The following is a 15,470-nucleotide window of genomic DNA, read 5'->3' on the forward strand; positions in this document are numbered from 1 at the left end:
CCTCCCATGGGCACCCACTAGTAACATTTGCATAAGGCTTTTCTGAGAGGTTAGCAACAACAAGCCTTATTGAAACTTTTCCTTGTGTTTTGGGGGTCAGAAGCAGCAGTCGGGAACTCTATTTCCAGAGGTGAGTTCCAAGGACTCTGTTGAACATCCATTCAGAAACCAAAAATTTCCACTTCATTATCTTTGTAGTCACACCATTGTGGTCTTTAGCTCAAAACCGTATATTATAGATGGAGATACTGAGGACCATAGCGCTGCCTTGTCTAAGGACTCCATTATGACGACATGCCTTTACCCATAGCAAATGTCAGTAAGGCACTGGCTTGCATAGCTGACACTTCTATGCTGCCATTTCTTCATGACTTTCTTCCATGTTATGTGAGAGTTATAGGCAGAATGAAGAATATGCTTTCTTGAATAAAAGTGCCACCATACCTTGGGGGGAGTCTGGTAAAGAGTCAAGTCTGTGGTGTGAACCCCCCAGATAGAAGCCCTGAGAGCATATAGGGGTAAGAGTATGCTTCCCAAAGAGCTTGGAGTGGGCCCTGGCTGTTCTGCTTCTTCCTTGCCTGCGTGGGAAGGATGCTTTGTGTTTTGTATTCTGATTAATTTAACCTCCAGAACATGTCTGAAGCTTATGGGCAGAGGGAGGAGGGGCAAAGAGAAAGTCAGAATGCCGAGAGGTCATTCAGCATGTCAATCCATCTGGATTTGGGTTCTGGGGAGGAATTTTCAGATCAGGATTCAAAATTAGAGGCACCCAAGACCAAGTTCTTTCTGTTTCCAGGTACCAAATGCCTGGTCTTCCTTCTCATGGAGATAAACAGGATGCTGAGAAGGGAACTTTTTTTCCCTGAAGGGTAGCACAGTACCTGCCTACTAAATAATACCCATGTGCCAGTCGCTAGGAAGGGCTTCATATTAGTTATTTTCCTTTGCTAGAATGGAATAAATCTTTATAAGACATGATACGACAAAATCAAATCCTAACAAAGGGCGACTTAGAGAAGGAGTTCGTTTTGTTGTTTAGTTTAGAGTGGATGTAGTCCACCCAAACAGGAAAGGCATTGCAGCAGGAGTGTGGGGCAGCCTGGCAGTCAGGAAGCATTGAGGTCACATTTCATCCATACACAGGAAGGGAAGGGAACAGGAAGTGAAGCTAAACCGCAAATCCTCAGTGTTATACTCCATCTAGCCAGGCTCCTCCCCTGAATAGTGCCACCCTGAAAAGCATCTGCCTGCGAAGGGATGGGCATTTGTCATTCAACCCATCACAGGCTTGAAAACATTGAACCACTGAATGCTTAATGGGAATGTTGTTTTACCCTCATTTTACAGAGGAGAGATGATAAGGGCAAGCAAGACTCCGGTCCATATCCCTGTTGAACTCCGACCATGTGAACATTGGTGCTAAAAAGATCGAAGGGAGTGTGGGATGCTTAACCAGCAATGAGCACACAGTGTAGTCAGTCCACCAAACAAAGGGGTTCCAAACATTGGAGGAAGCTCCTCCACGCCCAGCAGGCTAGCTCAGGGGACTGGTAGGAAGGAATCATTCATTCTCTGATTGTAAACAACCACTGTCAACCCCCACACCCCCAGAGTCAGCATATGCCACACTGTCAAGAGACAGTTGAGACATCTCAGAAGCTGAATTGGAAGGAAACCTGGGGTGAAAGAGCAGCATGCTGGAATCTGTATCAGCTAATTCAGGACATGGGGTTCCAAAGCGGACATGGATGGGCCTGGCAGAACTATCAGGTCCTAACAGCCACACTACAACACAACAGGAAATGGGGTGTGGGGGTCAGAGTTAAAAATTAGTAAGAGAGAAGAGAAGTGACCTGTGGGGTACACTCATTGGGCTTCTTTCAAAATCCACCCCTCCCTCTTCAGTTTGGTCTGTATCCTAGATGCTGCCTAATGGGAATTCTTGACAACCAGCAGTTCCTTGCTGCACTCTCAAGAAAGGTCTAAGCAGATCTGACCCAGGAAGCAGCCTAGATGTGACCTGGCATCTCAGATAGTTGTGGGGTAAGCCCAGAGATAGCTGCCAAGTCCCACAAGGCCAGGCACTGTTAGTAGAAGCGAAATGTAGCAACTTTTACACCCAGAATTCTTGACTCAGCTGGCGAGAGACTTGGATTCGACTCTAGGTGCAGGGGCTCCTCTCTTTACTATGCTGCCTTAAATCCCCCTTTCTGTCCTGTGTCAGCATCACAGCCAAAGCTCTAAGTTGGGCTTGGAACATCATCCTGGAAGCTAACTCCTGAACTCACCAATCTAAGGATTAGTGCCCAAAGTTCAGAATGACCTGCAAATTGCCTTGACCTTTCTACCTCTGATCTCTCTTTTGCCTGGTTAGTTCACGGTCTCAAAGAAGTTTGAGGGCTAATTTGAAAACTTTACAGGAAAGAGGGATCAGGGGTGAGGCTGGTCACAAGGTGAAACTAGTCTAATTAACTTTCTTATGTGCATGTCATTAGATAAAATGGTTAGATAAAATGGAAGAAAAGATTCTGTTCAAAATAGCAACAAACTACCAAGGATATGTGTATAGGAAACAGTATGGGGGGAAAAGATGACTCTTACCCCCCCCCATCACCCTTAGGAATAAAATCACTGTGCTTTGGGTGAAATCATCCCCTGTTGTAAAGATGCACAATCTCTCTCAAAGTAATTTAAAATGACAGGTTCTGTCTGGCAGTGGTGGTGCATGTCTTTAATTCTAACACTTTCTTTCCAGGAGACAGAGGCAGGTGGATCTCTGAGTTCCAGAACAGCCAGGGCTACACAGAGAAACCCTATTGGAGTGGAGGGGTGTTAGTTTTTATCTTATTTTTAATTAGATTTGTAATCTATAGAATGTTGGTTTAGATTACTGTGTTTTGGGGGAAAAAAAACGAGAAGTTTGAATAAAAGAAGAATCCGGAATCTGTAGTATGACCTGCTCTCCCAGATATTAAGCAAGTGCAGCATCACTGAGGCTGGGGCAGACAAGTGCTGAAGCCAAGAACGGCCTTCTGAGATGTGTGTGGTCAGTGGAGGGACACGCAGGTCATGAATCAGTCCTGAGATAGCCAGCTAATTATTTGGGGGGAAAGTTAGGATACAAACCTCACACCTTCCATAAGAATTCATTTCAACTGAACGGATTATAGAAATAATGAAAGGAGCTAATGGTAAAAGATACAGGTAATAAATTATCTTAGAAATGTGAAACTGGGAAACCTTTAAGATAGTGTAAATATAGAGCATTTTTTTAGAGAAAATTAACAAGCATGCCTACCTTTAAAAAAAAGTTTAAAGCCCCAAGATAGGATAAGAAGATCAGTAACCGGAAGAATAGAGAAAGGCAGCAGTCATGGCAGAAAGGAGGATGCTATTGCCTTGAGTGTGTGCATAGCTACTGAGCTAAGTGGAAGTATTGCCGCCCTAATCTTTTAAAGGACTAATGCAGATTATTTTAAAATGGACCACAGTGACCAAGAAATAAAGAAAAAACTAAGAAAATGTAAATTGCAATGTCTGTGAAATACTGTTTGCTTGAATTAATGAAGATTTTAGATCCCAAGATGCATCTGTTGAGCACCTTGCCTGCCACAGCCTTTTCTGGGGGCTGTTTGACAGGTAGTTATCAAAAGCTTTAAGAAAGAGAGAGAGAGAGAAAGACTCTGATCACTCGATCTTATTTTTAGTAATTTATCCTAAGGAAATAATTGGTCACATTCATAAAGGATGCTCGCAATAGCAATGTTATTAGAGCACAAAATGGAGACTAACTGTAAAAAAGAATTGGCTAAACAAGATATGCCCCTATAGCTGAACGTTTTAAAATTCTTTTAAAGATTATGAAAAATGCTTTATATGTGTAAACATTTTTTTGTAAAAAGAGTACACAAAAATCGTATACCAAAATATATTCTGCTACTTTTTCTAAAACATTTCTAAAGTATTTACTTTCATGAGAACAAGCACTGGCAGACCTGACGCTCATATCAAAGGCCCCTTCAGGAAGCCCTTCTGTTCTCTCACTGTGAGATCAACTGTGTGTAACCATGTGCCTAGTTGACCAGTGAACTCTGTAAGAGCACATTACAAGTAATTAGTCTTTCTCCTGTTACATGAGTGGCCAGATTCTCAGTTTTCCTAGACTAACTGCTGAACTTAAAGAAACCCTGAAAGAAATCGCTAAGCCCCATGCTCTATCTAGAGCTGAGGTGAGGGGACAGGGACCTACTACTTGGTCCCTGGATCTGGATTTCTTCCTTAAGGCCTTAGCAGCATGGTGATCCCCAGGCAAGTTACCTCACCACCCTGGGCCACTCAGGTCTGAAATGGGCCATTGCACATCCTAAAAGCACTGTGTACTAAACAACACAGGTCATACCTATGTTTTAGCTGAGAGGCAAACCCAGGAGACACTTCAAAATAGAAGAAAGCCTTGCAAACTTGGGTAAACCCTACTCCCTTGCAGGGCTTGTCCAAGGAGGGCAGTGTCTGTGGCTTTGGCTGTGATTGGAGCTTGGTGTTGCCCCTCCTGCTACACTCTGCACTAGTGCGATCCCTCCTTCCCCCTCAGTTGGCCCTTCCACCTCCTGCTTAAGAGTAAGCCCAGTGCCCTTTCCCCTAAGAAGCGGAGCATCATCCCGAGCACCACCGAGGAAGAGCCTCGGGTGGAACTCAGAACATTGCAGAACTGACTAGAGAAGGGTACGCCAAGCTTGAAATTTGCGCTCCTGCCTACCGCCTTCCAGCTAGGAATCGGTTTCTCACCTGAAAAGTGAGATAATAGGACCTAATGGGGGAAAATGGGTCTTCACAAATCACTGCAGGGAAAGTGCGAGACGCTGGAGCCCTCACAGGAGGAACACGCAAAAGTCCAGAGCCACAGTGGGCAGTGCGGTTCGTTGTTTTGTTTTCCAAACTTCAAAGTTGTGTCGACTTTTCTTGGTCCTAGCCTAGGCCATTTCACCGAGGACCATTTCAGCGGAAACAGGGTAAAAAAAAAACAGGCTGCCTCTCTCTCCGTTCGCGCTGGGCACGCACGACTGGGGGCCTTAATCAGCAAGACTGGAGGAAAATGTCTTGTGTGCTGGAGTCCACGCAGGAACAAGAGCCACTATGCTGAGGAAAAAAAAAAAAGCACTTGTCAGGAATGCCTGCCTTCGGAGACACTGTCTCCCAAGGCGCCCTCTTTTTCCTCCAGCCCCTTCCCAGGTGTAGAGTTTGAGCCAAACCAACGGAATTCAGAGCTTTGGAAAGGGGTCTGTGCGGGAGGGGCAACTCCGTCCCGGAGCCACCGGTTTGGGGATAATTACTTTTAATGTCAGAAAGATTTAGTTTAATATCATCTCTATTAGGCTGCCGGGAGGGTAATTAAACGGGACGCGCCGCAGCCGGCAAACAGATGGCGTCTGCTTGCTCCGAGGCCGCGGGCAAACAGCGCAAAAGTCAACGCTTCCCAGGTCCCCCATTGATGCCCCCAGCCCTTCTCCTAGTCTGTAGTACAGAATCTTCACTCTTGGGCCCCGAACCCCACATCATCCGGGGGCCCCACCTAGGCCTTCCCTCTGGGCCTCTGCTGTGGAGTGTCTGTGAGAGATGGATGGCGTTGTCCGAGAATGAGGGTGTGGAGGACTTCTTGCCTGGGTGTACACACCCCCTCCCCACCCGCCTGGCGGACTCGTCAGCAAATGATTCTGAGCCGAGGACACTTCTGAAAGTGTGAGTTGGGTCCTCGCTGTCAGTCACTTCATTTGGAGTGGAGGTCTTGGGGCTTCTTCTGCCAGCAGGCAGAGGTCTGGGGCTCTGAGCACTGGCACAATATTGCCCGAGGGTATGCCCAATGCTGACTGTGCAGACTCTGCAGGCGTCTGGGTTTGAGGTCACTCACCAAATCATTGAGCCCGCAGGCGAACATGCTTATGAGAGCATACCGAGAAGCCAACCTTTTTGAAAGGGTCCCTTGGGTGGGAGGACGTCAGAGGTGAGCACACCCACCCCCCTGCTGGGCGTCTACTTCATGTGTACATAAAGATGTGTCCAAACACGCATTGAGGTCGTAAGGGTGAAGTTTTGTTAGGATGGGCGTGGTGGTGGTGGTGGTGGTGGTGGTGGTGGTGGTGGTGGTGGTGGTGGTGTCATCCTCATTGTCATCCTGTTGCCTCAACCTGGACATATGCTCCCTAAGGCTAGCGGCTTAGCTGGGTCATCACTTCCAGTCTTCTTTTTGGACAGGCTCATATCAGCAGGAGCTAACATCAGGAATGGGCTGGGGAACCGATGTGCGCAAGGTTCTCTCAGTCCAGAACAGTCCCCCTCCCCCCCCCGCCCGATTCCTTTCTTCAGGTGAGCACCCCCATCCTCTTGTGAAAAGAGAGCTTGGAGTCTCAGACCTTGGGAGATATCAACTTGAGAAAAGAGCACGGGAATCGGGGTATACCGGTGGCTTGACCTGAACTGGTTTCCAGGATGTGATACCTCCTGCCTATAAGAAAAGGAGGATCAGCGGAGTGAGGTGGCACACGCCTTTAAGCACAGCACTAAAAAGGCAGAGGCAGGCGGATCTCTGTGAGTTCGAGGCCAGCCTGGTCTACAAAAATGAGTCCAGGCAGGGCTGGTTACACTGAGAAACAATCCTTTCTCTGGGAAATGGGGGTGGGGGTTTCCGATCCAGGTCAACGCAAGAGCGGGGATCCCAAAACCGAAACCGTTGTCTCCCGTGAGTTCATCTAAGTGGCAGGACTAAGGGGGCACTAACCTCAGGAACTAGAAAGGGTATTTAGGCCATCCCTTCCCAGAAAACCAAGCGCCTCTGGCTAGGTTATTTTGTTTTGGAGTTCAGTTTTTGTTTTTGTTTTTGTTTTTTTTTTTTTTGTTTTGTTTTTTTCTGAAAAACGTGTTCCCCCCAAAAGCTCTAAAAGCAGGCGGGTAGCAGCCTCGCATGGAATCTGACAGCACACGGAGCCTTCCTGTCCCTCCCTCCCACAGCCCAGCACTCGGGCATAACTAGAGTTATTCTATGCTCTGACCCCAGGGGATCTCGAGACCCTTAACTCCCTACCACAACCTTTGTCCGGCTCCAGAGAGAGAACTCTCCCGATAGCGGGGCAGCCGGGTTGCTATTCTGTATTATTCATGTCCCGGCGCCTTTGAAACAGGCCTGGCGAACTTTCTGGAAGTAGTCTGCCAGATTCTGTGGCTCATCGCCCCCTCACGTCTCCTCCAGTCAGATCAGTTGGCTCCTTGGGCGGAGCGCGTCCTGACCCTGGCAAGGCCTGTGGTTCTGCTTTGGGGTCCAGCTGATCTCTTCTTTCCAGTCCCGGCGTGGGTTCTCTTGGAGGGAGGGGCTGCGTCTCCAGGCAGGCTCTGTGTGCCTAGTAGGTGTCGGTCTGCAGTGTCAAGAGACCGGACTTCCGACGCCCAGGGTTTCTAAACACCAACGCCAAAACACACCGTAGGGATAGGAAAGGGAATGAGGAGAGAGCTTCGCATTTCATTTAAACGAATTTTCTTTACTCTGAAGGAGAAGAGTAGAAAACAAAATTGAGAGTAACAGAATGTTAGCGTCAAAGGCTAACATTCCGAGCTGGAGAATCCGAGGGCGACACGGTCCAAGGACTTCAACATCTGTAACAGATGGGAATAACTACGAAGAAATACAAAATTCGAACTTGTTACCTCCTCCGTAGACCCAACCGGTTCTGGGGCCGTGACGTCAGCACGTGTCCAGGAAGGCCAAGTCAAAGCTGGTCCAGGGCCCTTGCCCCCTGCGGAAGCCTTGTGGGCTGATGGGCCTGACCGACTGGCCGTTCGTCCAGCCTCCAGAGGATCTGGGGAAGCGCAAAGGCGGCTTTTTACTTTTGCTTTTAAAAAAAAGAGTTACAAGTAAACTTTGTTAATTTCAAACGACGGCAAAAAGAATTCTACAAAAAGGGCAGCAAGACGCAAAGAAATGCGGAAAGGCAAGGGCACGGGGGGAGGAGGTACGGGGCAGGGGCGCGGGGAGAGGAAAGGCTGCCGCGCGTGGACCCAAGTTCCTCCTCTGGGCTCCTCGCTTAAAAACACAAATCCTTACAAATCTTACTTACCCTCCGTGACGCCCACGGTGTCGGGACTTTGCAAACGAAGGAACTAAGTATTAAAGGTGACAGAGGACGGGGGAAGGGAGCAAACCGGCTCTCAACTACCTCGGAGCCCGTCGGAGGTGGAAGCACTCGGTCACGGTCAGAAGGAAGCCAGCAAAAAGCGTCTTGGCAAGTCTGTGGTGAACGCCCTCCCTCCCCCACCCCGGCACCCGGGTTCCACTCCCACTTCGACAGCGGTAATTGAATTGTCACCTGCTCCTGTCCCGCCCCAGGCCTCCGGGGCCACTTGGGAAGCTCGGCCTTGCCAAGCGCCCCGGGCCAAGGGAGAGTGGCTCAGTGGAGCCGGAGCCCCAGAAGTAGAGGGGTTACACAGGTCTACGCGGAGAGGCGCACCGGACACGGTAATTAGGAGCAATTCACACGCTCTCGGGCGCACGGAAACTTCTTGTCACGACATTTGCAACGCTCCTCCTCGCGCACTCCTTCCCTGGCGCCCCCTCCCATCCCGCAGGCACTCAGCAGAGCGTGCGGAGTTTCGAATCTTTCGGACACTGTAGAATGAGGGGCTCCCCGGGCGCGGGCCCGGCCAATCAGAGCGCCGACTGTCTCCCCTGGCCAATGGCAGGCGCCACATTGTTGTCCAATTCTGTCTAATGGAGCCCTGAGGAGCAACAATAGAGCGGGCGAGCGGCTCATTGAGAGCTGGCAGCGCCGGACTACCCGGCCCGGGGCGAGCGCAGCGTCCGGAGCGCACCGAGGGGACGCGGGTTGCAACCAGAGGGCCCCCGACCAGACCCCCGGCCCCGAGGCCCTCCGTGGTGTTGGACTGCTGTGTTCCCAGAGGGGTCCGGAAGTTCGGACATGGTGGCTGAAGGAGGGTGACGTGGTCAGAGAAGGGGCCCAGGGCAAAGGGACGAGGCTGAGAAAGCCGCTGAGCGAGCGGGGCTGGGCAACGCGTGCTGCGCCAACGGAGGAGGAGCCAGGAGCTGGAGACAGGTAGGGTTGGGCTGGCGGCCGAGCAGGGGAGGCGACCCAGCCGGTGGCCTCCCGAGGGCGAGGCCCCGGCCCTGCCGGCCTTGGAAACTGCGTGCTTGAGGGTCTGGGGGAAGAGGCCGCGGCGCACACGGAGCTCTGGAATTCTCAGACCCCAGGAGCGGCTCTGGCTCTGGCGGGAACCCGGGCTGAGTGGCGGGGAGTGGAGGCCGCAGCGGAAGCCAGGAGACTGGCCTGCCGGGCCTTCTGCGACTGCGGTGCAAGTGGGACTCTCGGGTCCCTTCAGGGTCAGTTTCGGAGGCGACTTCCTGGCCTCCTTGAGGCCTGCCAGGTTGTGCAAGTCCCAGAACCCTAGCCTGAGACCAAAACTCGGTAACCTGCGCGTAAGCGGGGTCCCAAGAGGTCCCAGGATGAGGAGGGCGTGTCTGAGGTCCCCAAACTGGGAGGGGTGGTGGTTGGGTAGGAGGCGTTGAGCAAAACGAATCCCGCTCCAGCAAAGTCTAACTTTTCAGAAGACATGCCTTTCTTCTGACTACTCCAGACTAAAAGTCTAAACCCCAAGCCACAGGTTTCGCCTTATTCCCACCCTACCTTTTACTGGAGAGTTTCCCCTATGTTGTACTGTTGCTCTCGGTGGACCTCGGTCGGGTCACCGTGTCAGCTGTTTCTGGATGTTTTCCTTGTTATTCGACTAACCTTTGAGCTAGGGTGGCTGTTTCAAAGAAAGTTTCTTCTGATGGGATTTCTCTTTTCTCAGCTCTCCTACACTCAGTTCTGTGGAATAGATAGGTCTATTTCCTCTCCCAACCCTTTAGAGGCTCAGACCACGGTATTTCCAGAATTCATTTGTCTGTGATTCCAGGGCCATAAGCCGAACTTTGCCTCCAACTTTTGTCTTCTAGTTCTTACCCTACTTTTAACAGAAAGAAAATCTTCAGTTCCTTTCGCTCGAGTCCCTTTGCTCCCACATTAAAAGCAACAAATAAGACCCCAGCCCAACCTGCTCAGCTCCTCACCTGGTTTCCACATTTCTCTCTTCTTCACCTGTCCACCAAACGAAATGATTTTGTTCCTTTTTTTTTTTTTTGTCTTTGTCTTTGACATGCTTGTCGGCCTCAAGTTTTCTCTGTAATCTGAGTCCCTTTAAGGCAAACATTTCTCTTTTCTCGGCTCACCCCAATTAACCTAAGCTTTGGGCATAATATTTTCTTTTCAAATCCTCTTTGCATTCAACTGAACCAATGACTTCCAAACCTTGTCGTGTTTTTCCCCTGTGGTGGAACTACTGATTCAAACGAAATCTTACACCTGGCGTGTAAGTCAGATATAAGAGATCAGTGTGAGGGTGTGTGTGTGTGTGTGTGTGTGTGTGTGTGTGTGTGTGTGCGCTCGCGTGCGTTCGTTCTTGTTTTCATGGAGGTTCCAACCCACCTCCCCAGCAACGTGACAGCCACGAACTAAACTTGTACAACCAAAGTTTCCCAAGATTTGGGTTTCTGCAGGCCTCGCTTAAGCCTAGTGACTGTACTACCCTGACTCAGGTCTCCCCACTTTCCCCTACGCCAGGTCCAGCCATGGAGCTGCGCTCGGAGCTGCCCAGCGTGCCCGGCGCGGCGACAGCAGCAGCGACAGCGACGGGACCACCCGTGGCATCCGTGGCGTCCGTGGCTGCGGCGGCAGCTGCCGCAGCATCGCTACCAGTGAGCGTGGCCGGAGGCTTGCTGCGGGCGCCGCCGCTGCTGTTGAGGGCAGCGGAGAAGTACCCGCGGACCCCCAAGTGCGCGCGCTGCCGCAACCACGGAGTGGTGTCCGCGCTCAAGGGCCACAAGCGCTACTGCCGCTGGAAGGACTGCCTGTGCGCCAAGTGCACGCTCATCGCCGAGCGCCAGCGCGTCATGGCGGCCCAGGTGGCGTTGCGCAGGCAGCAGGCGCAGGAGGAAAACGAGGCACGCGAGTTGCAACTGCTGTACGGCACTGCCGAGGGCCTGGCGCTGGCCGCCGCCAACGGCATCATCCCACCGCGGCCAGCTTACGAAGTCTTTGGCTCGGTTTGCGCCACCGACGGCGGGGGGCCGGGAGCTGGAGCGCCCGCGGGGAGTGCAGGGGGCGCTGGGGGCGCAGGGGGCGCAGGTGAGAGCGCGGTCACTCTCAGGGTGGGGTGGGATCTGGAAGGAGGAGCCGGGGACACTGGGTTGGTGCGCGAGGCCTAGTGGCTTGTTTCCTCACTGACAAAGTGCAGTTCCCTTCCCCAGATGGCTCCAACTACTTAACTGTGGCTTTCCGCCCACTCTCTGCCCTGTCTGCAGTTTCTATACTTTCTCCCTTACCTTCACCTCAGGCCCCAAGGCAACACTTTAGCCTTACTCTCTTTAAGAGGCAGGTCCTTAGTTACTGCCCAAGTTATTTTGTTGGGCCTTCTCCCCTGGTAGCCGGAAGCCGCCCATCTGTTCTGCTCTGAGCTTCTTACGGGACAACTCTCTCTTTTCTTCACAACTATTCTGAAAGGATCCTGCAATCCTTCTAATCTGCACTGCTTCCCTGAGCACTGGGGACGCCCTCTTTCGTTTCTCAGCAAGATGCCTTTCCTCCTGTTCTTAAGGCATTCTGGACAAACATTCTCTGCGTTCCTTTGGTTCTGGCTCCATTTCTCTCACGCGAGCCGGTTTTCTCACGATTGGCACTTTTTTTTTTTTTTTTTTTTTTTGCTCTTTCTTGGATCCCTTCTCCTCTGTCTTCTCCCAGCATAAACCCACCTTTTGAACTGGAAGGTGAGGAAGGGCGATGGAACGGGTTCAGCTCTCAGACAGGAAGAAGGGAATCTCTTAGAAGTTTTGAAAAAATATGGGCTAGAAATAGGATGTAACTTATTTTGTCTGTAGAGAGGCTTAAGACCTAGTCCCCTCAGAATCCCCCTCTCCAGGTTGAGATGCCCAAGGCAGGGTTAGCTTTGGCAACCTGAATGGAATAGTGTCTTTCACATACTCTGAGGTATAAGTAGAAGTTCTGTTTGCTCCGCTTTGAACCTTGACAAGGCCACTTCTCTAGGTCGGGGCGAAATAGGAAGGGAGTGGAGGTGTTAGGGCACAGGTGTAGGAAGAGCATACTGAACTTTAGGTTTTCAGGGTAGCAGGTGCTGGTGGTAGTTGCTGGGCACAAAAAAAAATCGTGAGCGAAGCAGGGGTGTGTGTGGAACTGTAGGGTCTTAGAGAAGGGATAAAAATAAAGTATACTGGAGCTCTGTCAAGAATAGTGTAAAAGTTGAGAGAGGAAACTTGCATCCAAAAGGCCGACATGTCGTCGTGGGTCCAGTGTTCTTATTCTCTCCTCACATCTCCGTTTTTTCTCTCCTCTCAGAGGCCAAGTTGCAGAAGTTTGATCTGTTTCCCAAGACGCTACTTCAGGCCGGCCGCCCAGACAGTCCGCAGCCGCCGCCAGGGAAGCCCTTGTCGCCCGACGGCGCGGACTCAGGTCCCGGGACCTCGTCCCCGGAGGTGCGGCCCGGTTCAGGCTCGGAGAACGGAGATGGCGAGTCCTTTTCGGGGTCGCCTCTGGCCCGTGCCTCCAAGGAGGCGGGTGGCAGCTGTCCTGGGAGCGCGGGCGCCAGCGGTGGCGGCGAGGAGGACAGCCCCGGCTCCTCCAGCCCCCTGGGTTCGGAATCGGGCTCGGAAGCTGACAAAGAAGAAGCCGAGGCCGCACCGACTCCAGGGCTGGGCGGCGGGCCGGGGCCGCGGCAGCGGACGCCGCTGGACATCTTGACGCGTGTCTTCCCGGGCCACCGGAGAGGCGTCCTGGAGCTGGTGCTTCAAGGCTGTGGCGGCGACGTGGTGCAGGCCATTGAGCAGGTGCTCAACCACCACCGCGGAGGCCTGGCGGCCGGCCTGGGCCCCGCCGCGCCGCTGGAGAAAGCCGCGGTGAGCGCGGCCGCGGCGGTGGAGGACGCGTGGCCCGGACGCGTGGAGGCTGCAGCCGCCGGGGGAGCCGGGCTGCCCGCTCCGCTGCAGACCGGGCCCGCAGCGCCCCCGCACCACAGACCCTTGCTGGCCGGGGCCATGACGCCCGGCGCGCTGGGCTCGCTCAGCAGCCGGTCCGCCTTCTCGCCTCTGCAGCCCAACGCCAGCCACTTCGGCGCCGACGCGGGCGCCTACCCTCTGGGCGCGCCGCTCGGCCTGAGCCCGCTGCGCCTGGCCTACTCCGCAGCAGCGGCCCACAGCCGCGGTCTGGCCTTCATGGCGCCCTACTCCACGGCCGGCCTGGTGCCCACGCTCGGCTTCCGGCCGCCCATGGACTACGCCTTCAGCGACCTCATGCGCGACCGCTCGGCCGCCGCCGCCGCCGCGGTGCACAAGGAGCCCGGTTACGGGGGCGGGCTGTACGGGCCCATGGTCAACGGCACCCCTGAGAAGCAGTAGGGTACGGGGACCGACAGCCCGAACACCCCGAAACATCGACCCAGCCTGCTTCCCCAGTCGCGGACCCCTCCTCGCCCTGCCCTGCGCCCTCCGCTCACAATTGGCTTTAGGGGCTTCTTTGGGAGGGTGGGTGAGTGGGTGGGAGCATCTCGGCTGACCCTGCAGGTGTCCTCAGAGGAGCCTTGTGGTCTGGGTGCTCTTCCCACCTCCGGCCACCTTCCCCTAGGCCTGCTCGCCCTGTTGTCAAGAGGCTGGGGATCCCTAAGAACCCCGAGGGCGACTGCGGCCTCGCTCGCCTCTGCTGCTCCCTCTGCTCCGCTCGCCTTTCCAGCCCTCGCTCAGGTGGATGGCAGGATGGATCAGCCCCTTGTGTGTCCTCCAATACCCATTCCCCTTTCGTTTAAAAAAAAATCCGCTCTAACAAATATAAATTTAGGATGTATACATCTCTTGGCACTGAGTCGAGTCTTTGGGACACATATATATCGATATCAATTGTAAAAAAAAAAAAAAAAGGAAACGTTCTAAGGTGCACTTTCCTCGTTGCGGTATTTGTCGCTCTCTTTGTTGCTTATGCGGATAAGCATGGGTTTCCTTGGTGCAGTGTGAGTTTTTATATATGTATAAATCTATATATAATCTATACATATATATATACAAGCCAGTGTATAATGTTATAAAATGGAATTCTAAGTTATTAATTGTAATCTGTAGGTGACCTCGGTATTAACGTGAAAAACACTCAAAAATCAAAGCAAAAAAAAAAGGACAAAATGGAAAAAATTAGACTATTCGCGCATTGTACGTATCGGGTTTCATAGCTGAAATCTACTGTTCGCTGGGGAGGAACCCTGCCGATCCCTGGCCCCCGGCCTGCGGCTGTTCTCCAAAGCTGTCCAGGCTGCGCTGGAGCACGAATAAAGCGTCGGGTGAGCGAGCCAGAAGCTCCGGGACTCGCCAGCAAGCGACGCTGCGCAGAACTGCTCACTTTGTGCTTTCCTTTGCATAGGTATGAGCTAGAAATAAATGTTATTTTCTAAATAAAGTAACGCTCGAATCCCGTTCCGCTCCTCAGGCGGCTGGGAGGAAAAGCTTTTAATTTCCCACTGGGGCCGCGGTGGCCCGGAGTCACTGATCGCGCCTGTACCCTGACCCTGAAGGGACCCAGACAGGAAGCTGCTGGGGTGACGCCTGGGACAGCGCAGTGGAAGGCGCGGCTGGGAACTAGCCTTAGAGGTGTTGCGAGGGCGTGGTGAGCGTCGCCTGGCCAGGGCTAGGTTCCTGCACTGCGGGCTAGGACTCGGCTCTTTCCCCGCGCAGGTGACCTAGCTGCGGCCCTGGGCGCACAGTGTACCCTTGGCGTCCTGGGAAGTTTTGGGGTCCAGGGCGCTGGATGGGGCGGCTGGGAGGTGACCTGCAACACTTCTTTTGCCAGGACCTGCGACCTGAGAGTTATTCGGGGTCGTAGAATGCTGTCTTCGCCAGATGCAGTGTCCTGAGAGTGGCGGGGAGATCGCCCCTTCGGGCCAGGCTACCGCGCACCTCTTTCGCGAATTAGCTGCCCCTCTGCCGACCCCCATCCCATCCCCGACCTCATACCCCTCCCTCCTGCTCTCCGCAGGGTCACTCCTCCACTCCAGGAAATAGGGTGCCCCCTCCCCTAGACTGGGCCCGGAGACGTCCCAAGGTAAACTTCTGGGGCCGGCTCGAGTTCCGCCAGGCGGTGAAACTTAATAGCAGGACAAGAAAACGGTTTAATAAAGAAGGGCTTTAATAGGGAACTAATTTGATTGAGTTGCCTAATTCCACTTTAATTGGAAAGGGGGTTCGGCTGTTTGGTTATAAAGTGTGAGGGTGACGATGAGATGGAGGGAGGGGTGAGAGCGAGAAGAGAAAGATGCGGGCAAGAAAGAGATGAGTCCCGGAGAAGAATGAAGGTGGAGGGGTTAAATGAACGGAGCAAGTTAAG

General features: G+C 52.8%; 1 protein-coding gene and 1 pseudogene across 2 annotated transcripts; one reads left to right on the plus strand and one right to left on the minus strand.

The window, feature by feature from the left end:
• Positions 1 to 2,515: 2,515 nt before the first annotated feature.
• Positions 2,516 to 8,962, minus strand: Dmrta2osl (doublesex and mab-3 related transcription factor like family A2, opposite strand like; annotated as a pseudogene). The gene is made up of 3 exons (XR_015621067.1): positions 8,103 to 8,962; positions 7,693 to 7,877; positions 2,516 to 5,136 (listed from the first exon to the last, which is right to left on the minus strand). The product of XR_015621067.1 is annotated as a doublesex and mab-3 related transcription factor like family A2, opposite strand like, transcript variant X2 (transcript).
• Dmrta2 (DMRT-like family A2) lies at positions 8,813 to 14,546 on the plus strand. Its single transcript, NM_001107951.2, is given in 3 exon segments — positions 8,813 to 9,095; positions 10,659 to 11,222; positions 12,447 to 14,546. Coding segments are annotated over 2 exon segments (1,611 nt in total). The 5' UTR covers positions 8,813 to 9,095; positions 10,659 to 10,666; the 3' UTR covers positions 13,502 to 14,546.
• The last annotated feature ends 924 nt before the right edge of the window (positions 14,547 to 15,470 follow it).

This window comes from Rattus norvegicus, chromosome 5 (genome assembly GCF_021556685.1).
Source record: "Rattus norvegicus strain SHRSP/BbbUtx chromosome 5, alternate assembly SHRSP_T2T, whole genome shotgun sequence".
NCBI lineage: Eukaryota > Metazoa > Chordata > Mammalia > Rodentia > Muridae > Rattus > Rattus norvegicus.